Source organism: Saccoglossus kowalevskii, chromosome 20 (assembly GCF_978046115.1).
Source record: "Saccoglossus kowalevskii chromosome 20, keSacKowa6.1, whole genome shotgun sequence".
Classification (NCBI taxonomy): domain Eukaryota; kingdom Metazoa; phylum Hemichordata; class Enteropneusta; family Harrimaniidae; genus Saccoglossus; species Saccoglossus kowalevskii.
In genome coordinates this window covers 9,568,805-9,593,203 of record NC_140660.1, presented here as the reverse complement: position 1 = coordinate 9,593,203, position 24,399 = coordinate 9,568,805, and the positions used below count along the sequence as shown (strand labels likewise).

General features: G+C 40.6%; 1 protein-coding gene across 1 annotated transcript; it reads left to right on the top strand.

The window, feature by feature from the left end:
- Positions 1-541: 541 nt before the first annotated feature.
- LOC102806987 (uncharacterized) lies at positions 542-21,113 on the top strand. The gene is made up of 8 exons (XM_085494357.1): positions 542-854; positions 1,837-2,078; positions 10,135-10,165; positions 16,700-16,924; positions 17,526-17,615; positions 18,662-18,724; positions 19,518-19,601; positions 19,907-21,113. The coding sequence occupies exons 1-8, from the start codon at positions 542-544 to the stop codon at positions 19,912-19,914; spliced, it is 1,056 nt and encodes a 351-aa protein (XP_085350483.1). The 3' UTR covers positions 19,915-21,113.
- The last annotated feature ends 3,286 nt before the right edge of the window (positions 21,114-24,399 follow it).

The window sequence follows — 24,399 nt, the reverse complement described above, 5'->3', positions numbered from 1 at the left end:
GGCCTTCTGGCGGCCGATATCCCTGAATTGTTTGCCCAATTAAGTTCATACTGATAGATACATAATATTGCACATAAACCTGATTCAAGATGGCTGAACAGCAGCCATTGTAATGATAGTGTTGCATGTTTCCCACTGAAGTTTCTTTTTTAAGGCCTTGACATCAGCTCTGACAGCCTTGCATGTTTCTCACTTATGTTTCTGCGGTTTTGATTTTTTTTAATTTGTACAGTCAGCCAGTACCCAAGTTTCAATTTCCAGAACGCAGTAATCCCACAGATCCCCTCATTAGTCTCTCGGGTCACCTGGATGACTTGAGTCCTTTTCCATCTCTCATTCATTTAAAAATGTAAAACAAAAATGTAATTCTTAAGAACATATTAAACTGACAGTAGAATTATTAAGCATTGTAAATTTCATATTGATCTTAGTAAAAATATTGTTTATTGTTTCAGACATACCTGTCCTTGTTAACCTGGACAATGCTTCAATTAAAGACAGAACGCTCTACCGGGCATTGGTGAAATCATTTGAACACAACATGGAGGAAATTGCAAACAGTGATGCTGAACATGAAACCAAGATGAGATTGAGACGTGAAGCTCTGAAGGACCTTAAGGTTGGTCTTGTTGATCTCCAAATATCATCTGTCATACTCATCTTACGATGCTGGAGTTTAAATGGATTATGGACATTTGAAGCCGGTCTGCCGAGTGGAAAGCTTGCTATGCTGTTAACTGATGTTCTGATAACAGATGAGATGAAAGCAATGGTAGAAGATGAAGGTGTCATCTTACAATTATCAACTACTGTAGATCCTACCTGTCTAACGACGGCTGAAGCATTTTTCAGAGGTAATAATTCAGTACATTACAGCACCAAATAAAGGGTTTGTGTCTTATGGCAAGAGATCATTAGAATTGTTATTACACTACAGTCAGGTCATATTTCCATGCTTACTGTTAGCTGGCTAAGGTTTAAACCAAATAAATGTTAAATTAAGCTTGGGTCGTACTGTATATGCCATTATTAGCAATACATTCTAATCAATAAGATATATTAGTTCTTTCATTTCCCCATTTTGGTAATAGTGACTGCTTTTATTTGTGTTGATTGCAGCACTCTTCAAGGTCATTTAGTGATCAACCAACCCTCTTAAGCCTCATTATTGACTGGATTATAGTAACTATCTAAACCTGTTATCAGTTGCGTGAATGCCTTTGAGCCATCCTTTGCACTCCCATCCGATCTCTTGACATGACGAATTAGCTCTATTCTCTGCCCTGCATAAACCTCCAGTGCAATGTTCTTTGTAGAGTTGGTGCATATCTGCTTGTGAATCTATTCTGACTTCCCTGACTTGGCCCACAATCATCCAAGCTACCTATTTCTCACGGTGGTTGCTTTGAGGTAATTCTTTGTCAGGTGGCTTGCTAATCTTCATACATTACTCACCAGGCCTGGAATCTTGCTTTCAATACAAATATACTGCTTTTCAGTCTTACAGTTGTTTCTCTTCCAGTTGTGGTTGATCAAAGCCAAATTTCTTGCACGCTTGTTGTATTGTTACTGTAGTGAATTAACCAGCTATGATTACATTTATGTTAAAGAATAGTTCAGATGATCATGACCTGCAGTATAGTTTATACTTATGGTATATGATAATATGTATAGTGTATGTTATACAGAAATATTCTTTATTATGCAATACTTGCCTGTAATTTCAAAATGTATACATACTCCTCTAGTATTGGAACAAATCATACATACGTCAACTTGTTAGTGGGGATTTTTTTTCTCAATCTTGATCACCAGAGAATTATTTTTTATATTCAGCTTATGAGGAGGAACAGAAGATATTTACGGATGCAAGAGTGGAAACTGTTACCAAGTTATATCGCAATAGAGAACGTCAAGCAGGTCTTGCACATCTTAATTTGATGCCTACTAGATGGCCTTCAACATTCGAAATAAAACTGTTCACTGAAAGGTTTCTTCAAAGCAAACCCGCTGATATTAAAACATTGCAACCCCAATTTGATGATGATGAAGTTGCCTCAACATCAACATACATTCAGGTAATTTTCCTTCATTTTACTTTCTTACATTTTAATAGACATTACACTTTTCATTATCACAATCCGACTAATGGGCTGATCCCTGTACGTTCGCCATCCATGCATTTCCACCACAAACTTCACGCATACATCATATTTCTTGTGATACATATACGCGACCATTTGTTACATAATCTTATTCAAGATGCCATCAAAATCAAGTATTTCTGCTATTCTGGGTCGGACATCATTCAAACTTGGCACATACATTCGACATAATGCGATAATGATGTCTTTCCTTTTTTTAGAATGAATTAAAAATGACTATCTAGCGGCTTTTTAAACAAACGCTGTTCTAGAACCATATCTTCGACTTTATAGATTCGCCATGCATTATATGTTGCACACATGCACATATAAATCAAATGGCGGTTATCTTTATCTTTATCATCAAAATCAAGCACTTATGCCATTCTTGACCCATACCACAGTTATACCTGGACAGCCATAGTCCATCTTGGTACATATACTGGTACATTCATACTGGAACCGTAATGTTTTCAGATCAGTCGAAATAACCAAATGCAAATGCTGTTCTAAGGGCCATGTTTCTGACCTACATTAACTAATTACAATCAAACTTTACAACTGTATTATACATCTTGTCAATTGTTTCAAAATAGCTGAATCGTTTCTGTTTTGTTTACTATTTAACTAATGGGATTTTTATATAAAAGAAGCAACTTTCCTAGTTAATTATACAATTAAAATGTCACTTCTCGAAAGTGTTGTGATTCTATTCATGAGCATCCATATGAAAGGTTGTATTGGATTGAGCATGATAGCAAAGTTATCAACCTATCATTTTTCCACAAATAGTAAAATTTATAATATGGCTAATTAAAAAAAATGTTAACACTGAGGTAAATCTAATTCATAATTTGGGCATCTTGATACTGTTGGAAAGGAGGGTGTGACATTAATTTAATAGTTGAATATATTCCATTCCGATCAATGAAAGTATTCTGATCTCTAGGTTCTGCTCAATTCCATTGCACGTTGTATTGGGATATAGTAGTAAAACTAACTAAGTTGTTAGTTATAGTTTGTACCTCTACTATAAGATAATTTATGTAATTTGTAATATCGTTAGATTTCAATTTTATCAGTTCATTGGCTTTTATGAGCAATATGTGCCTTTGATTTTGATAATTTGCTATTAGTTTTCAAGAATCAGTTGAAAATATAACTGTTTTAGCCAAAATGACAAATATTTACAAAAATGGAATTAATGATATCAGCACAACTTTAACAAAGCTAAAAGAGGGCGACGTAACATTTGGCTAGCAGTTTTCGAGTTAACAAATGTTATAAAATTCACTACGTTCAATTACCCACCATAGACTCCGGTCAGTCAAAATAACTATTTTGAACTGTAGCGATTAATCAGCGATTCTGCCGGTGACGGAGATATAGAATCCAGGTCAGGGGAAGCCCCATGACCTCAAGATTCTTTTACCCATTACGTCACGAACCCACGTGACCGAGGCCACTTGGCAGCGCCCCAGGTAGCCGTCCATCACTCTGATTTTCTCTCTGCCTCGAGTGGAGATGAAATATAGCAAGCTCTGCTGGATCGCCTGCTTTTTTTCCCTGTCCGGATTTATAGCTTGGGTTGTTGCCGCTGCATGGCATCCGACATGGTAGCTGGTAGGATAAGTTTTCCTTGTCATTTTTACCCTTGTGTCGTTTTCCCCTTTGTGTGTAGTTTTTTTCACAACAAAGAAATTAAAATCCGGCGCCACTAGGTAACCAGTTGGTTTTCATGGCGGCACATTTTACAACTGTAATTCGTTTCCCTCATGCATGTCGTCTTTTATTTTCAATGTATCTAGCAATATATAGATGTAATGACAGCACCAGGGCTCGCTGCCGTTTTCTTTCCGGTCTCCTCGTGTTTCGAGTCGACCGTGCAGTGGTTATATTCAGGATTTACCAGCATAGAACCCGCATCCGAGATAATTTGTCATAGCTACGTGCGGGTTTCGGGGTTTTTGCGTGAAAGCGTGTTTTTTTCACTGGAGTTCTGAGGCCTGAGATTTTCTTTCAAAATCGCTGAGACTGACCGCGTTACAGCAAGGTCGCGCGTACAGTAAACAAATCGGTTAAAGTGAGTTGCGTGTTATGCATGAGTGGAAAGTCCTCACGCTCGGCTACGGGTACTTCATGTACCGGGACGTCGAGTAAGAGGCCCGACGGTGGAGGTACTGATATCTTTCTCGGTCTCTCCCGCTGATCGGAGGGCATCCTCACAGTCTGTTTTTTTAGGCAGCGTTTTATCCGATTTTACCGGCTGCAGCGAGGCTGTGCCCCTGGAGGCTTTCCTCCTATGGGGCCCGTTGCGGGTCTCTTTGTGGCCCCTTCCTCGCACGGCACCGAGTTTGCCTCTGAGTTGAGGGCTTTGGTCGAAGGACTGTCGGGGCAATTGCGTCCCTGGCAGGCCGGGTAGGCCAGACGCAGTCGGAGCGAGCTGTCTCCAATGTGTCCCCTTGATGGGCAAGCAGGAAGAGACACGAAAGCATGTTTGCATTCAAACACGTCTCTTCCGGGGAACCCCCCTTCCCAGTCACGGCTCTCCCACTATTTTTTGGGGTGGCCGAGGCTCAGGCTAATTGCACCGGTCCTTCTCTGGATCGTAGGGCACTGAATGTCAATGGGGTGCTGGCAGCCAAGTCTCCGATCTCGGGGCAGGGCTTTCAGGGCAGGGTACACGTTGACCCCCCCACTTTCAGCCAGCTAGGGTTCGTCACGCGGTAACGGTACAATGGTTATGATTTTTATCCTTGTGTCCGGTCTCCGCTGTGGGTTTTGACTCCTTCTTACCGACCCACGGGCGTCCCCAGAGGGAACCGACCCTGTCATGAGACGCACAGTCGGACATGCTCCCTCTCACATATTTAGAGTGAAAGGAGACGCAGTTCGCTCACATCGAATACAGTCGGTACTCCGGGCGGTCCCTCAGAGTCTTCCATCTGTATGACTCGGTGAGCCACACTTTTGGGGTGAGGTGGAGTATCATCGATCCCAGTGAGACGATGTATATACCCCCACCCTTGATCCTAAAGCGACCACCTAAGGTTGCTTCAACGCTTATGGGATCACGGGTGTCGGGATCCAAAGCAACCCGTCGGCACGTCTCTCCCTTTCCGTCGGAGTGCGGAGTGGGACGCAGAGCACACAAACAGTGTTGATGGGTGGCGTTGGTCAGCCGCGGAGGATGTAATGCTTAAGGCCCCGAGATGGGGATAACGTTAGGCAACACTTCCCACTGGACCAAACGCTACCCGGTCGGTGTGTTTCGGGATCAGACCCCATAGCATGGGATGAGACCAAAACGCCCCCAACCGGATTCCAAGGCTCCTTCCCCAGACCCCGGTACCACGAATTTGGCAAACCTGGCAAAGGGGGATAGCTGCGTTCCATGGGTGTCTTTGCCACTTGAGGACGACCCATCCAGCACTGAGGGCAGAGTTGCTTGAGCACATTATTATGCATGCCAAGCACTCTGGTGATCTTGGAGGCAGAACGCACCAGCCTCCTAGACCAGGTGACATTTTTACTGGTGGGCAACTGCACATCTACGTTACGACACCCCCTAGTGTTGCCTGGCTCGCTTGGCCAGGGCCACTACTGTGCTACGAGACGTGGCCTTAGACGCATATGTTTTCGCCGACAAGCTGAGCCGGGGTATGTCCCCCACCTCAGTGACGCAGACTGGACAACCTCCACCCTCTTTGTTTAGGCAATGGTGGGTACAGTCTCGGAGCTTCGGAGTGCAATGAATCAGAGGGTTCAGTTTGAATCCGCTAGCCAGTTGGTCCTGCCATGGGCAAGCGGAGGGCACCCCAAGCACAGAAAACACAACGCCCTAGGGCGTCGTCCGCTAGCCAGAGTCAGCCAGGAGGCAAGCGCTTATACCCTTCTGTGGGAGGGAAGGGTAGTGGCACGCCCCCAGGGAGGTAAGAGCAAGGTGGTGGCTCCTCACCCTCTCTGGGCGGGACGTCTACCCGGCAGCAGGGGAAGCATGTTTGAAGCTCACCTCTGCAACCGGGGTGGGGTGGGGAGGGGATAGGCACGTGTTCGGTGAGTGGCCAGGTCACAACTTAGTGACTACTTCAGGCCTTGGGGAACTCACCTCATGGGGAACGGAGCACTCCACCCCCCTCACAACTGCCGAACACATGGCCACACATCCCTGTCGTACACAGATTGCGCCGGTGTAGTCCGGTTTAGAGACGGCGGGTGACCGATACCTGGACCTTTCCAGGTGGTGACATCCGTTTACGGCATACTGCTGAAATCTTTCCCCCGTCAGTGTCTCCCCTGTTGGGCACTGCCAGGGGTCTCCTTCAAGGCAGAAGCAATCAGACAGGAAGTAGCAGTTTGCTGAGGAAAGACACCATACACAGGGTACATCAGCCGGAACTAAGTCCAGACTTCTACCCAAATGTGTTCGTAGTACCAGATCTATTCCACATGGAGACACCATTCAGGGTTCTTCTCTCCATCCACCGTTTTGACTGGCTAGCCGCGCTAGACTTAAGCGGGGCCTACCTGCACGTACCGATGCACCTAGCGAGTTGCCATCTCCTTCGAATCGCCCAGCTGGGACAAGTATTTGAATTTCGGTGCCCCCTGTTCGGGTTAGGCACAGCGCCCTACGTGTTCACCAGAGTGATGAAACAGGTAGTGCTGCTGCTTCACCAGATGTCGGTAGTACCCAGACTACTGGTTACCAACAACCCGGGCAAGGGGTAATAGCCAAACGCATCAGGCTAACACAGGATTTACTTCACCAGTTGGGCTCGTTAGTAAATCGACAAGTCCCACCTCGAGCCAATGCGCAGTTTGTGTCCCTGGGCATGGAGTTTTGACACTGAGGTAAGCTTGGCTTAGCTATTTCAAGCGTATTGCTTAGTGCTAAGCAGCCTAGCCGAAGGCCTAGTCAGCGTTCCCTCGGTGTCCCTCCGTGAACTAATGCAGATCATTGGAATGATGACCTCGGTTCGAAGGGTCGTTCCCCAGGCCGCACTACGCAGCCGCCCGGTATAACGCTTGTTATAACGCCGAGCTCTCCTATGGGAACTAGATAGGCGGGTTTCAATCTCAGAAGGAAGGAAGCCCTGCTCTGGTGGTTGTCTCTGGCCAACCTCGGGCAGAGAGGCCTCCTTGGACCCACTCGCCACAGGTATGACTCTGGTAACAGATGCCTGCCCCCCTACCACGCTTTCTACCCATAGTTCGTGACCACAGAGTCCTGCTCCGCACAGACAACGCAGCGGTGGTCTCCTTCAAGAAGGAGGGGGGACGCATTCCCCATCGTTGTCAGTCCTAGTGGAGCAAACTCCTCCTTTGGTGCCTGGAATACAATGTGGAGCTAACCACACACCACCTTCCAGGGGTGAGGAACAGTCTGGCGACGCCCTTTCAGGGTGACTCCGTCTCCAGAACACGGAGTGGCTGATACTCCAGTGGGTAGCCTCCAGGCTGTTCCAGGTGTGGACGGTCCAATGTTAGACTGTTTGCCGCACCCCGGAACACCAAGCCTCCGACATACGTAACACTCCTGCTGACTCCAGGAGCCTGGGCCAGGGTCGCTTTGCTACCCTGCGGACCCACTTAGTTGTGTACGCTTTTCCTCCCTTCCCGCTAGTCCACCGGGCACCGGAGAAGACTTCGACAGGTGCACACCTGCATATTATCATTGGTCGCACCCAATTGGCCAAACAGGGCCTAGTTTCCACTTCTGTCAGAAACGATAGTCGAAACACCAGCAATGCTTCCGGACTTACCGAACATGCCGTCCCAACCAAACGGCGCACTATCACGAGCCCAGCGGGTATCACTTACCCACATAGAGGCTCTCATTAGACCCGCACATACGAAAGCTTTATCTGAGCGGGCTGCCAACATCCTGGCCAGGGCGAACAGGGATTCCACCAATGCAGCCTACATTCCTAGGCTGCGAGCATACACTGGTTAGTGTAGCGGAAGGAAGATTGAACAATACCATCCCTCTATTGGCCAGGTAGCAGGCTCCTTCGTCCACCTGTTTGACAAAGTGGGTTTGTCCTACGCAGCGATCGTTGACTACAGGTCGGCCTTGTGCCCCACCATTCAAACGTACGGGAACAAGACTAACCGATTGTCCTACTATTAGGAGACTATTTACTGCTTTCCAGATGCTGAGACCCCATACAAAGGAACCGCCCAACTGGGACTTGTCGGCTGTGTTTTCTGCTCTAAGCAGACCGCCTTTTGAGCCTCTGATCAAGCACCACTCAAATGTTTGACGTGGAAAATAGTCTTCCTACTGGTCCTCGCCTCAGGTAGGCGTCGACCAGAGCTGGGGGCATTGTCCTTCTCGGATGATGTACCGCCGTTATGGACAATCAAGTTGTGCTAAAGAAACGAATCAGGTTTCTCGCCTAGAACCAAATCCCAGGACACAATCCTCACCCGATCGTCATCCCCCGGCTGGCAAATATTGTCGGTCCGGAGGATCAGGAGGAATTGCTTCTCTGCCCGGTCCGAGCGCTGAGTTGCTGCGAGAACCGTACCAGGTTTTCCAGACAGGGAACCAAACACATATTTTTGTGTTACAGCCCTGGCAAACAGGATAAGCCGGCTTCCCCGACTTCCATCTCCAGGTGGATTACTGCGACTGTACTGGAGGTCTATAATACAATATCCTCCTCAACACAGACCTTGCAGCGACACCAAGTACGAGAACATGAGGTATGTGCGATTGCTAACTCACTAGCGCTAGAGTCAGGTGCCCCCCCCCCCTCAAACACATTCTGAGGGCAGGCTTCTGGAGAACGCAGAACGTCTTCGTCAACTACTACCTAAGAGACACCCAATCTATTGAGCAGGGTCTTCAGGTTAGGCCCTGTCGTAGCGGGTCAGGCCTTGTTTGCTGACTCAGCCCAAACGACCGCAGGGGCCTCTGCGCATAGGCGATAAGTCAGTTTCGGCATTTTTGCAGGCAGATTGTCTGTTCCACTAGCACTTCCTGGAAGCTCCCAGGTTTTGCTTCTGTCGACCTACGCCCTCATGCGAACTGTTTTGGTCCTACTCCAAGCTTATCACCCCCGAATTCGGCTTGGGTCTAGCTTTCGCGGGCACACCGAACCCTGTCACCACAGCAGCATTGGCTTCTTGCTTCAGGGACAGCACAGGCAAGGTAAGACACCACCCTTCTTGGGTCTTAACTTAGGTTTTTGGGTTTGTTTTCATCCCGGACTGGGGAAAAGTCTTTCATCATTTTTTTTGTTTGCTCGGAAAAACCCGCCACCTATCGGTGTCTGACTCTGCCTACAGTTCAAAATAGTCATTTTGACTGACCGGAGTCTATGGTGGGTATGAACTATGTGAATAGGCGGGTTCGGAGAACCCTCGCCTAAATTTAGATGGCCCTGTACGTCTAATAAAGCCAATTTTCTTGTAGTTTTTATTTATTCACATAAATGGAAATTACTGTTGCATAGTAATGATTTGAGCTTAATCACTCAAAATAACAATTCGCAATGACCGATGAAATTTGACCATTCAAAATGTTGATTAAGCTACTGATTTGAACTGATCAGAACACGTTTTTGGAGAATGTACACAATGACCTTCCTAACAATACCACTCACCATCAGTCCAACATATGGTACCAAGTATAACAAGATATACAACACAAGGTCGCCAATTCATAAAATTAAGAAAAAATGCAAATGCATGATTATTTCTTAATTGTAGTGCTGCATGCCATGATGTACATATCATATTTTGAATACAATAGTTGTTTTCCTACATTATCACTGGGTATTCATGTTCTGGTTTTCAGTACTACCAACTATCATCTGATATACTGACTTTATACGACACTGAATTTTCACTCAAAGTATGACATTATGTGCATATAATACTATATTAAAATACAAACTTTTTATTGAAGATGATTGTATTTGAAACCAAGGTATCTTGCACTTTCTTGATCTTCATAGACTTGTTTCTTTTTTATCTACAGAAGAAAAGCTTGATACAGTCAGTCCCCAAAGGTAATGATTAAATTGTCTTATGATACTACAAAAAATATCACATACCTGTAAATGAAGAAGTCGCAGTAAAAATCTTGCTATCTTTTGGACGTAACTATGTCACAGGAACTGTTCAGAAGGGTCTCATCAACTAGCCTAAAGAACGTCATTTCTGAGAGACGCCTGGACAAATTTTGTAAGCTTGTACAAAGACAAGTCGTAATGGGAGACATGTGCACATCGATTTATTTTTGATTTGGTTGACCTTTGACCGACTAGCGCTAATTCTTGTGCCAATAAAATCAACATTTGGACATGTCATCATCCGCTTCTCGGACATGGCTTGATCGACGTCATTCAAACTTTGCATTGACATCAGTCACAGTGGGTTACTGATGCACGTCATTTCTTTCGTGATTCGATTAAAAATGGCAGACTGGTGGTCATTTTGTTTTTTACGAGCTCATTTTACAGGGAGGATTCTATAGATTTGGGTTAAATGTTGTTTTCAGTAATTTTTCGTTTTCATCGCAATTTAGCCGAATCATGAAATTCAAATATGTCATCAACTGAGCATATTAGCAATATGCAATAAATCAGCCTTGTACTCATTGCCATTCAGTTGCCCTATCTTTTTATGAACTCCATATGGGCAGCCGTCTGACAGACTTAGTGCAGACACAAATTTATTATGGACTATTATGTTACTTTACAAGAATCTTTGAATTTCTGGCTCCTTTTCTATTGAATTTTAAAAAATTTGAAAAAAAAATATTTTCTATATAAATTGTACAGAAATTTCTGAAATTACATCACATTAAATACATTTATTTTCACAGAATTCTGTAGAATTCAACAGAAATTCTTTTGATCGTTGTCATGAGGGTTGGTACAGATTCTGTACGACAAGTGGTATGTTAGCGTAGTTTGTTATGAACTGTATGGATAGTTAGTATGGCTTCCATCTATCTACTATGGAACTCCCTCTTTTTGGTTCTCTTGAATTTAAATGGACACCATACGGTCAGTGGGACAGCTGTTGTAATTCATCACTCTGTAACGGCAGTCAACATGTCACTTAATTCCACCAAGGTGGATCCATTCCACCAGCTTCTCACTTTTTATGTTCGTGACCTCAACAATGTTATGAAATTAATCTCTATAAATCACACTATTTGGACCAAACCTACAATTAACTTATTTGAGGTCTTTTCCATCATCTAATTTTACAAAATTGTCTCTTATTATCTTATCATAGTGTTTAACATTTATTCAAAATAGACTGTCTTAGTCAAACACACTGATTTATGAATAATGATAATGACTTGAGCTCACTTATTAGTTCCCATTTGACAGGGTCTGGCGTTTTTGTTCATGTGTTATAACAGTGTAACATTTCAATTGTATTGATAGATACAGCTACATATGTGGAAACGGAATTGGATCTCGGCTATGGAAAACATAAATCTATAGATTTATCAAGACTTGGCTTGTATAAACACCTGAGGATTTTAAACCTGCAACATAATGAACTAAAGATAGTACCATCTGAGATCGGCGAATGCCACGAATTACAGAAATTAGATCTATTCTCAAATGAGATTGAGAAGATACCAGATTCATTATGTGCATTAGAACAGTTGACCGAACTTGACATGAGTTCCAATGCATTGACTGCTATACCAGATGAGATTAGTAAATTGAAGAGATTAAAATCAATGAATCTATCATACAATAATATTGAAAGGATACCAGATCAATTGTGTTCATTGGAACAGTTGGCTGTACTTAACATGAAATACAATGCATTGACTGCTATATCAGATGAAATTGGTAATTCAAAAGGCCTAAAGACATTGAATCTATCATACAATAAAATTGAAAAAAATACCAGATTCTCTGTGTGCATTAGGGCTGTTGACAGAACTTGATATGAGATCCAATACATTGACTGCAATACCAGATGGTATTGGCAAATTAATGAGTATAAATACAATGAATCTTTCGTACAATAGGATTGAGAAAATACCAGATTCATTGTGTACATTAGAACAGTTGACAGAACTTGACATGAGATCCAATGCATTGACTACTATACCAGATGATATTTGTAAATTGAAGAGTATGCAGATATTGAATCTATCCTCCAATAAGATTGGACAGATACCAGAATCATTGTGTGCATTAAAACAGTTGACAAAACTTGACCTGGATAACAATGCACTGGCTGCCATACCAACAGGTAAGGTATCAAATAACTAACTTTGACATCTTTCATTTATATTGTGACATTTAAATTATTAACTAATTTAAACCTTGAGTCATGCACAGTTCATGGCGTCACACCAATTGTCACCACTGTTTGTTTAAGTTAGATGTATATCTAAATCGGACAAAGTGAGTCTTACTACTGCCAGCATGTATACTCTCGGAATTTAAAATAATGGTATGAACCACAATGTGCACGGCACCTCCAGGATTATGGATAATACTTGTTAGAATTTAGAGTTCTCACGTTAAACCGACAGAAGACACAGGCTTGAAATGTGATTTACATATATACCAATTAGCCTATCAGCGTTCGTGACCAATATCACATGGTTGCTGTTAGCCAATTACATTAACTGTTGCAGAGATGTGCACATGTTCAAATGTATATCAACCTATTCAGCAGTGGTAACATGATGTTAATAGACCATTTTCCGTACACTGCGAGAATCACGCGTTATGCGTGAAATCGAACGTAAAAACAGGACAAACAAAGGTCATAGCGTCGTAGTCGCGTCAAACATCACGTGGGATTCGACAAACGCGAAAGTATTTCGGGGACATTTCCATGCTTAATAATGTGCTGTCCACATTTGATGATAGGCAATTTCGATTAAGTGAGGGTATTCGGAAGCAATATTCCTCTGTCGAAGATCGGCCGGTCAATGTAAGCTGCGAAATAAAAGAAATTCTAGTTCAAAATCAAATCGTTCGATTTTTGCAGCAGACGTTCGACGCGCGTCTTTCATGCATCTCGCGAGATCTCGCAATTGATCGGAAAATCACCTATTGGGAAAACAGAATTTTGGAGGTTTCAGTCAAATCATGTTGATGTTCAGGCTGCCAACGATACCTAAGTCATGTCGACCTACACTCTGTGTGTTTATCTCACTGTAAGGATCATCGTAAAGCGATTTTACTGTCTGATTTTGATCATTTGAATGCCACTAGACGCCGCTTAGTTCATTATAAAGAAGGTGACTTTGGCTAAACACGGCGAGACTCTATAGGTATCACATTCACTACTTCTCCTATCCTGCTCGACAACCAATTAACTAAGTTGCATTTTGGCTTGATAAAAATGCCTTCCTTTGTCATATGAACCATTATCAAGTTATACAGACTTAGGAGGCCCATATGCACCACTACAAGTCACTTCTAGCTAAATCAAATCTAGTAGCCTACTCTCATTCCTGATGTGCCGTGTGGAAATGAAATTAAGTAGTGAAAGATGCCTTGGACATTGCTTCACTTCGGGTTGAGGCTATATTTTTGGACGACTCTCTGACCTCCCAAGTTAATAGTTCTACATTGATTTATTATTTGTCTGTGAAAACAACAACTGATGTCCAGGCAATAAAATAGTTATTCGCTACATTGACTGGACTTGACATTAAAGTTTACATCGTCTGACCAATTTTTCTGCTGTAATGATAAACTATCAGAAAAGAACCTTGTGAAATGTGTTACCATGAGTTGTTTATTTAGTATATACTGTGCCCTCAACTCAATGTATTTTATGAGGCAGCACTTCAGATCCGCACAATGTATATTTAAATGTGGACTTGCACAAATTGGATAGGTTACATTATCTGTCAGCCCCTTGAGTCTGATCATGTGACTGTGTAAACGCCAGCTTCAGACCGTCTTTGTACATTGTCAAATCACCCGCCACCTTGTGAACCTGAAGTATCAGATTATGTTGACCGCTCAACCCCGTTACCGACTATCTTGCATTAATTGCTTTACAAGGCATCATTGGTTGCCCCACCATCCTCCACTGTGGATTATGAAACTTTCGTGTATATGGAAAAATTGATGTGCCAGATGTCCCACCTTGTATCTTTATGTGGAGATTTGACATTCCATGTTGTTGAACTTACCTACCCTATATTCTGTTGATGGTGGGTTAAAGGCCAGAATTAACTAGTAATGTGTTATCATGCATCAGTCTTGCAAATCTACTTATACAACATTAATGCGTACACTTTTTAACATTTCCACTGATACTAGTGCCACTCAGGAAGTTTCCTCTATCAAACAATACACCAATGACACTGATATCCAATTCAAGGGTGGACACCCCTTCTCCAATGTACTACTAGCCTCCTTTGTCACTACTATTATACCAGCCAAGGAGGCATACCATTAAGGAGTGGGTCCTCCTGTTTGCTTCCATTTTATGCGAATGGTACCCTGATTGAACACATCAGCATGCGGTTTTACAAAGAGATATACAGGCACTATGCTCAATCACCCTTTTGTAGAACAAATCGGTCGTACAAGAGCTAATGGTGTTACTACCGTTTTTCCGTCTATTTTACATTAGCTGGCCAGACATTTTGTATCATGCAGATAATAAGGCCCTCCACATTGAGAAAGATCAAATCAGCTACACTGTGTTGGTTGTATATCAGTTTGGGTAGAAACAGTGCCAAGGTATTGAAGATGACATTAAAACACCACTCAAGTGGGTGTTTTTGAACGCACTGAATTTGGCTACACCAAGCTAGTCCTTGTTGTTTGTGTTGAAATCTTCAGCATGTACCCTGAAAACAGCAATATGCTGTGTGAAGGAGGACAATATTTTTGGTATCCTTAACTTTGACATGACTATGCAGGAAACACTCACTGACAAGGAAACTGTACATTGAAAGATCGTTTTAAGCAGAAATGCTGTACTGATTTGTATACTTTATACAAAGCCCATGACAAAAGTATTTATAATTTTAAAAAAATCGGCATCAGAATAGTGATAAGTTTTACTATGGCGTTTCTACTACCGGGAAAAAATGTTATTTGAGTTCACATTTTAGTGTTTAATAAATATTGCATTTGATCAACACTCGGTATTAAATTATTGATGTGTGACATCTGCGTGCCGTCTTCTACTAATACAATGCTAATGATCGTCACTTAAATAAACCTAGTTCAGACGTATAAGTTTCATCCATGTTACAAGAAGAATGTGATCAGTAGTTAAAAGCGTATGATAGTACATTTAGGAAAACAAAGATGATGATAAGCCGATTCTGTGATTGGGTAACTGTTTCTATTCAGAATCTGAAAGTCGCAGTTAGCTTTCCAACAAATAAGGATGATTTGCTACTTACGACATAAACTAGAAAGGTAATTATTCATTTCGCTAAAGTAGACATAATTTAAATGAATACAAAAGTAATTGGCAGTGACTGATAACAAATGGAATGGCTGCAAGTAGTCGTTCTAGTTGTTGTATATCATTCTAATTTTCTAGTTTATGTATAATTGTCTGTACAGTATCTAATATTGCATATACATTATGGAGAAATGTAAATTTTGTGATAATACTGGGATAATTAAAATTTGATTTTGTCTGTTGGATGTTCAAAATAATATTTAAATTAGTTGTCAGTGTTATCTAGTGTCATGTTTTCGCAAGGATACAGATATTGTGGTATCGATCGCCCAAAGCAGTTACAATTACGTGATTCAAACACTATTCTGCTTGTACTGATGTTCGCACATTTTTCTTCTTCAAGTCAGTAAACAATTATCTGTCAACATGAGTGTAATTTTCGTGACCATAATTAGTAATTTCGCTACGTTACAGGAAATCCCTCGTTATGAATAATTTGTGGTTTTCAGTGACTCACTACTTTATGCGACACTCTTGGGAAAAGCAGATCTAGACTCTAGATTAGAGAAATGCCTTCAAATATGTTGGACATTAGAATTGTCAAAAGAAATAATCAGAGAGAAGGCCCTCTCCCCATAATTATACGAGCTATTTGGCAGTAAATCTGGCTTAAGGTAAAAGTACATTAATATGTTGGTTTCTTTTCCTTTTTCAGACTAAATGTTGTACTCCATTTACAGAAAAACTTTTTTTTTATCAAATCTAGTTTCAACAGTTTTGCGAATATGAAAAAGGTTCCCCCTCTCTTCATATGAGCATTATACTAGTTTTGAGTTAAAGCACCATCAGTCTATTTCTGTGTGATTGATATTTACCATACTTTTTTCTGCTGGTTTCTCTAGTTCCCAGCATTCTAACGTTTGCATGTCCATTGGAGCTACATGATTACACTATCAAACATTATAATTTTTAGGTTGTGATTATTTGCTTTCAATGTCATGTAATGCTGACTGGTCAAGACATCACCACTGAGTTTGGTGTCGTAGCAAGACCCTGTCAATTTTCATTCCTATGCATTCAAGTTTTCGACAAGTTATTCACTTAAATTTTGATTCTGGTAATTATTCAAGTTACATCCAATACAAATACCTGTCTTTTTTATCAATCAGGAATGAAGAACTTAACAAATCTTAGGAGTTTACAATTGCAACACAATGAGTTAAAGACATTTCCATGGAAGATTATTGAAGAAATGCCTGATTTGGAAGAGTTATTATTATGTGGGAATAGGTTAGAAAAAATACCCAAAGAGATTGCAAATTTAACAAGATGTGAACAACAGTGTCTTCTGTGCAAATCAACACTAGCAAAACCAACTACATGTATTTGCTTTGGTAAGAAATGACAAAACATTACTTTAGAGTGTAGACACGCCCACGTTAATAGGACACACGGAATACAGTCGAAATTACATAACATTTTCTTTACACGTACGTGTTGTTGCACTAACCTGAAATTCACAACACAGTAGAAAGTAAGCGCTCTGATAGTCCTGAACATTATTCTGTCTTTACAATTGTTGCAATAAGAAGACTTTAAGAATACATTAGAAACGAGACGTTGTGACATTCCTGTACATTGTTTTGTCTTTAGAAGTGTTATAACAACATGACATACAGAATACAGTAGACTCTATGACATTCCTATACAGTATTTTGTCTTTGCAAGTGTTGTTGTAAAAACACCACTCAAAGAATACAGCAGAAAATAGATGCTGTTACATTAATATAAATTACCATGTATTTAGAACAGAATGCAGTAGGTTAGAACATAACTTCAACTACTGTATTTTCCAATGTCATGTCTGTTATATTAATACATTAATTTTGTTGTAATACTTGTCCAATAATGTTTATTTTGTCCTTAACTTTAACAAATATTTGTATGTCATACGTCTGCTTACAATCGGAAATAAGAAGTGTTATTTTATTTCAGAGTATGAATTTCAAGTAGAAAGCCGCCTCAGAACATTGAGCACATCACTAATGCCACAACGACATGCAGAAGCCCAGAAAACCCATTCAGGTACTATTTCAACACAAGGTATATTACAGCTGACCTCACACTGTACACTGTTCATTGCTGTTATAATCATATTATTAACACGGTTTGTTTTACATCGTAGTGTACGGTTTTTGAGTAGTAGGACTATTTGTAATGAGTACATATGATTATTTCAAACTAAAATTTCCACACAACAAAAAACAGGTTAATCTATCATGATCTGAATACAATTCAAGTAACACTGAATCGAGTTATTGGTTCATCATGAACCAATAACATCTGATTTGTCATACTCTATCACACTCTGATATACCGTGGCAATGTTGTAGTTTTAAATAGATGTTTCTGAAGCTCTGTCATGGATTGCGTGTTAACACAATTAAGGGTGTTACGTACTTTTTTAGTAGAAGAAGAATTTTGGGCTAATGATTAGTAGAATACCTAATTTATGTACATATCATAGTAATACTACTATTTGTTTGTCACGCAGTTACTAACCATTGGACCTGACGTCATATAGGTTCCGTAACTCAAAACTAGAAACATCATCTGTATGACATATTAATGAACATATATGGCTTTCATTTATTTGGGTTTGAGTTTGATGTCAACAAAGTTCGAAACGTGGATTTATAATTCGGTTTCAGTCTGTCCGCACATCCATACGTGTCTGAGTCATACACAGAACTATGTGAATCAAATCTGTATATTATTTGCATGTGCCTAGTACTGCACATGCAGTGCTAGTGGTTTACTGGTGCAATCCAAGATGGCTGACTGGCAGCCATTTTTTTTAAATGCGGTGTCTTATGCATGCTTTGCCAGTTTCGTTCAAATAATTTTTTTCTGGTATCACTATTAGAAGTAATGTTATTAGGTATTCCGATGACAAATAAACTGGTACACACTTGGACATACATGCACAAATACAATTCATCTTGAACGCACAACAAATCATGCATATCATATCCAGTTTAATTGTCGACCAAATAATTCGATTATACGATTATACCATTGCTAAACACGTGCTCAACAAGCATCAATATTGCATTGAATTTAAATTTCAGGTTTGAAACGGGAAATAGAGGGCTGTTGGGAGGAAATGGAAAAGAACTATCCAATGGAACCAAGTAGGTTAAGCATGATTACATCTAACATTAAACTATAAACGTCAACTTTTGCTTTTGTGTGAATGTTACAAAGAACAAAATATCGCTTTAATTTGTTGAAACAGTATATATAAAATAAATTACTGGCCCAAAAGGCATGTTAGCGAATTTAAGCTCTTGCAAAAAGGATATAAATAAAACACAGGTTTGCCGGGCCCTCCGATATTCGCCGAAAAACTGTTTTAAAAGTACCTAATAGGGAGTTGTTACTCACCAATACATAAAACTTCACAAACGAGATCAACAGCTGAAGTTCGTCCTGACAAATCGCGTTGCAGATAAAACGCCATGAAACAAAAACCATTGGCTAACAGCAACCATGTGATATTGGTCACGAACGCTGATAGGCTAATTGGTATATATGTAAATCACACTTTAACTGATTTCTATAAAATTTTGTATGTATTCTTGATTGGTGATCGATTTCATTATAAGTGACATTTTAATGGATGCTGTTCCAGAGCTACGTCTCTTGCTGCCTGTATCATTTATTTTCAAATTTTACCCGTGTCACAAAAATTACTTTAAAATATAGTGTGACATTGATTACCGTAATATGAAAGGTGATTAATTCTGCATATATTATAGTGTTCAAGAACGCAAATTCAACAAGTAACTGTCAGCGATCGACAAAAAACGAAGTTACTGACAAGTATGGTACACTGCATAGTCACATCAACAATAAAATGATATATAAGTCTAATAGTATAATATAATAGTATAATAAGAAATATGCGTATCATTTTGTTTCTAGTCCCCACAGTAATGCTTGGGGGATGTACTACACAAATACTTCCTGAGGAACCCACGCTTGAAGAACAATCACATTTAGATATGGGTGAGTTTGCTCGAACATTTGTGGTCACAATTTATATTTTCGTTAATTCTTCTGCATGTATCCTAGATTGCTTTTGCAATTAACATGGGTAATTCTATTTAAGTTCGTTCCACAAACGGCATGTATAATGATTTCTGACCTATATACCGGACATGACTCTTGAATGGAGAAGGTCAAGTCTCACTTATTTTTCATTTGCTTTATTGCTGAATATTTTTGCATTATTGTGTATCCATCAGATTCGAGATATACAATGTTAATAATGCGTTCTTTGTGTCCATGATATTATTATTGTTTTGTTACAGATACATAATATCCTGTACCCTAAGGCACCACATGACCAAAGACACAGCTTTGTTGATAGAATTTAATATGTTTTCAATTTTTTTTTACTTGAAGAAAGTCTTCGATACTGGGAATCATTCAATCTTGTTGCACAAAATATCGCTGTACGACAAAGCAAATTTACTTTGTATCTTCATGTCAAAAAACTAGTCAATATATGCCATGGATGGTGGAATCTTGAATCAATTTGCGAGTTAAAAACGGAGTGACCCAAGAGCCTAATAATATTAGGACCGTTACTCTTAATACTTATTAGCTGATCTTTTGGTCTGAAATGCTATTTCAATATTTATGTTTCACATGCCAGTGTTACCTCTACTCTGAATTCAGATTTGGATTATTCATTACTGATCATGCTGTGTTTGAATGTTAAAACAAAAATGTATATATGAAGTAAGCACATAATTAGTAGAATGCATCATGGTAGTGTAATGAAATAATTATAGACGGTAACACCATCCACGCTGTCAGCATTTGTAAATATCTTCGTGTTAAACCTAATTTTATTTCAATGACCACTGTACAGATTTATTTTAGCATACTTTGCATAGACTTTGCGATGCACAGTTTGAAGGCATAATATACGGAGTTGTTGAATCCTTGTGTATCTAAACTATACCTTGAAACTGAAAAGATGGACAGACGTACACAAATATGTATGGATATTGTATGGGTGAACACCCACTTGGGTATTTTTATTAAACCAAAAGTTAAAGGGCGACATGCCTGGCACAGATGGACACGTGAACAGTAATTGGTAGAGGTTACTGAGTGAGGCCACTGTCATTGTTCGGGGGCATTGACTATGAAAATAGTTGCGTAATGTTACACGTTGCTTTTATTCCATGTGACATCATGTGGTGTGACATGCTGCGGTGAACCAATCTCCGTGAAGGGCATGTTTGCGATTTGTCCACGCCAGTGTGTAAACGTATTATCTATGCCAATGTGTGTGTGTGTGCGACTGTAAAAGCTAGCTACCAGGGTATCATCAACAAATTAGTTATACTGATTGTTGGCATATGTGGAATGAACAATAATAAACGAAAACAATCAATATGTATACAGTGTATGAGCACTGTCTTCTCATACAGTTGAATCATACAACTTCTTCCAATAATGTACAGGTTGAATTTACAATACAAAATAAATTGTACATGTATATTGAAGGTTTTGTTTGATTCTTGCACAGCATGTTTTAATTCTAAAAACACCCAACGTCACGTTCGCTTCACAAACCTTTATCTGACGAGTTTTCATTGTGTTATAATGTCTCAGTATGTTTTTGGCTTATGACTGGCATTTCAGTAGCCTGACATGTAGAATTGAATGCCGGCCGAACGGCATCAGACCCACAAAAACAAATGTCTCGTTGGCATGATCAATACTGCGAATGTTCGTTCAATGTTTATCTTCTTGTTGGAAACAGTCTGTGATTTTTTGCTGTCAATGCAAACACGGCTTTGATTGCAAGTGTTACCATGACCATTAAAAGGTATATATCAATTGAAACTCGGCGTGAACTTTGCGAATTCGCAGTATTGATCTTGTCGACGAGACATATACTAATCTGTCAAACGTTTGTGGAGTCTGGTGCCGTTCGGCCGGCGAGGGCGCCACTCAGTCCTACATGTCAGGCTACTGAAATGGCAGTCATAAACAAAAAACATACTGAGACATGATGACACAATGTATATTCGTCAGATAAAGGTTTGTGAAGCGAAGGTGACGTTGGGTGTTTGAAATGTGTTTCAACCAAAAGGCAACGGTATTGACGGGCTTCAGCGAAGTAATTCCTCAACCACAGTAACATGCTGCCTATTTGGTGAACAAGAAGAATGAACAACGTGTCACCTGTTACGAATAAGGTATTCCATAAAGTCTACATCACCGGCAAAGTCAAATTCAACGAATTTAATGTTGTCATTTTGAACCAACCAACCAACTCATAGATTTCATTACCACCTGTTTCAGTTTCAGCTATTTCATCTCTGACTGCGTTTAACCTATGCTGTTTCACACAATCTTCACGAATTCATTCGATACAGTACTACCATTCCTCCGGGTATGACTGGATGCCCTTAGTTCTTGTTTCTACACTATCGACTGATACATAGGCACTTTTAAGCTTATTACCCCTGTCACGAGGTGTTTGAATCATATCAGAAACTGTATTATTAAAAGGACACGCTCGTTATTATGTAATTTTGTATTTATTAATTTATTGTTATAGTATAAATTGATAACAGCCCAGAGGTAGGTTTTATAGCCCAGTAGATAGCCAGATTTGTCACTACATGTACAGAAAGTACCTATTATTTGACCTCGAAGTCGCACTTGGACACTACTGGACGAGTATCTATGTGATGAATGAACAGGTGTCACGGACCAATTAGCGATTGACACAATTAGCCATGTGATGGCAGGGTATTTAAAGACTGAAACAGCGTGGTGCTGGGTTGTTGCTGCTGGAGATCTTGACCAACGATCTACGCTTTGTACGACCCTGGAAGCGGCGAGCAGTACTACCACGTACTACCATAGTCGAACCCAGCGTTGAACATCAGTCTGAAGTCTAACTGGAAAGGACGCCATGGCGCTGTGGACGAGAAGGGAGAGTTCAAGTCGCTAATTACCATCGCTGGTTTCTTATAATTCACCGGGCGACGCACGTCGGGAAACGTCAGGTACCAAACATTCCTACACACACTAGTTAGCTTTGGGCTTTAAATATTATATTATCTTGTTAATTTCTAGAATTGTTATTTTCCTGGCCAGTTTATTTATGTAACATTTTAGGAGTGCATGGCACTGATACACGTGACTAGTAGGTTACGCCGTTCCTTCTCTGGTCGTAGGGTCGTTACCGACTTTGCTGTGGTGTCTACAGTGCGAAATTTCGTAACCCCCACCTCTTACCAATAACATAGTTGTGTTGGTGCGTGGTGAGGTCCTCGTGTAGTGCTGAACATCTGCAAGGGCGGGCGATACCAACGGAGAGAACTGTAGCAAGCATACGTTTTGTGTACCTAATAAATTATGGTTTCACGTAACTCGTGTGTAGTGTCGTATGTGTAAGACCCTGTGACCTTGTGACATTTGGTGTCAGAAGTGGGATAGTGTACGACTGAATATACGATACGCTATACTGTTAATTACTGTGGGCTACGATATTACTATGCATTTGAACCGGTTACGCTTACACATATCTTGGTTACTTTAATTAATTATTCAACAGTATTATATAATATATCAATCGCGTTCAGATTTTCCCTGTGCTAATATTCGTTCTAAGTAAAGTCTAAAAATGGCTAACGTACCTGTTACTGGCAATCATAAAAATCTGGCAGTTGCCGATTTACAAATTCAAGGGGGACAAATTGGTTTAACTGGAGAGAAGTTAGAGGATTGGGTGGCGGCCCAATATACCTTGATACTTGAAGAAGAAAAAGTTAAACGAGCGGCAAAGAGAGAATATGAGAGAGCAAGACTTGAAAAAGAAAGATTTGAACAAGCTGCTAAAATTGAGCAAGAAAAAGCTAAAGCTGAGAAAGAAAGGTTAGAACAGGCAGTCAAGCTAGAGAGGGAAAAAGCTGCACAAGCTATAAAACTCGAGCAAGAAAGGGCTAAACTTGAACAAGAAAGGCTAGAGCAAGTAGCTGAAATTAAACTTGCAAAATTAAAAGCTGAAAGAGAGGCTGCCACAGAATTAGCTCAGCTCTATTTTAAGACTAAACTTGAATTGCAAAATAATACAAATTCGTCTCCCTTTGCTACAAAAATTCAGTCCCCTCCCAATTTTAAAGACAGTTATGACATGGACGTGTATATAAATCGGTTTGAAATTTTTGCTCAGAATTGTGCGTGGAAGCAAGACATTTGGGGTGTGGCATTTAGTGGTCAATTAACAGGGAAGGCATTGGCGGTTTATGATGCACTGTCCGTAGATGAGACTCGTGACTGGGACGTGGTCAAGCGTGTTATGCTGAAGGCGTATGGGTTGACAGAGGAGGGATATCGTATCAAGTTTTGTCAGGCACGTCCGACAAAATTTGAGACTGCAAGGCAATTTATGGTTCGACTTGAGCACTACTTGACACAGTGGCTTAATATGGCAGGTGTTGTGAATAATGTGAAAGCGCTGAAAGACTTGTTCTTGCATGAACAGTATTATAGCACATGTAGCCCTGAAATGTTAGTGTTCTTGAGGGAACACCAGTGTCGAGACTAAAGTGAAGTTGCAAAATTTGCTGACCTCGGGAATGAGGCACGATACTATACTCAAAATAATTGTAAATCTGCAGCTGAACCCAAGTTCAACAAGACGGCTAACACCACCCAGAAATTGCAAACACCACCACAGTTACAAGCAAAACAGAGAAAGGGTACACACCAGTTAGGTGTCACAGATGTTCACGTGTCGGGCATAAGCGGAAAGACTGTCATGCCAAAT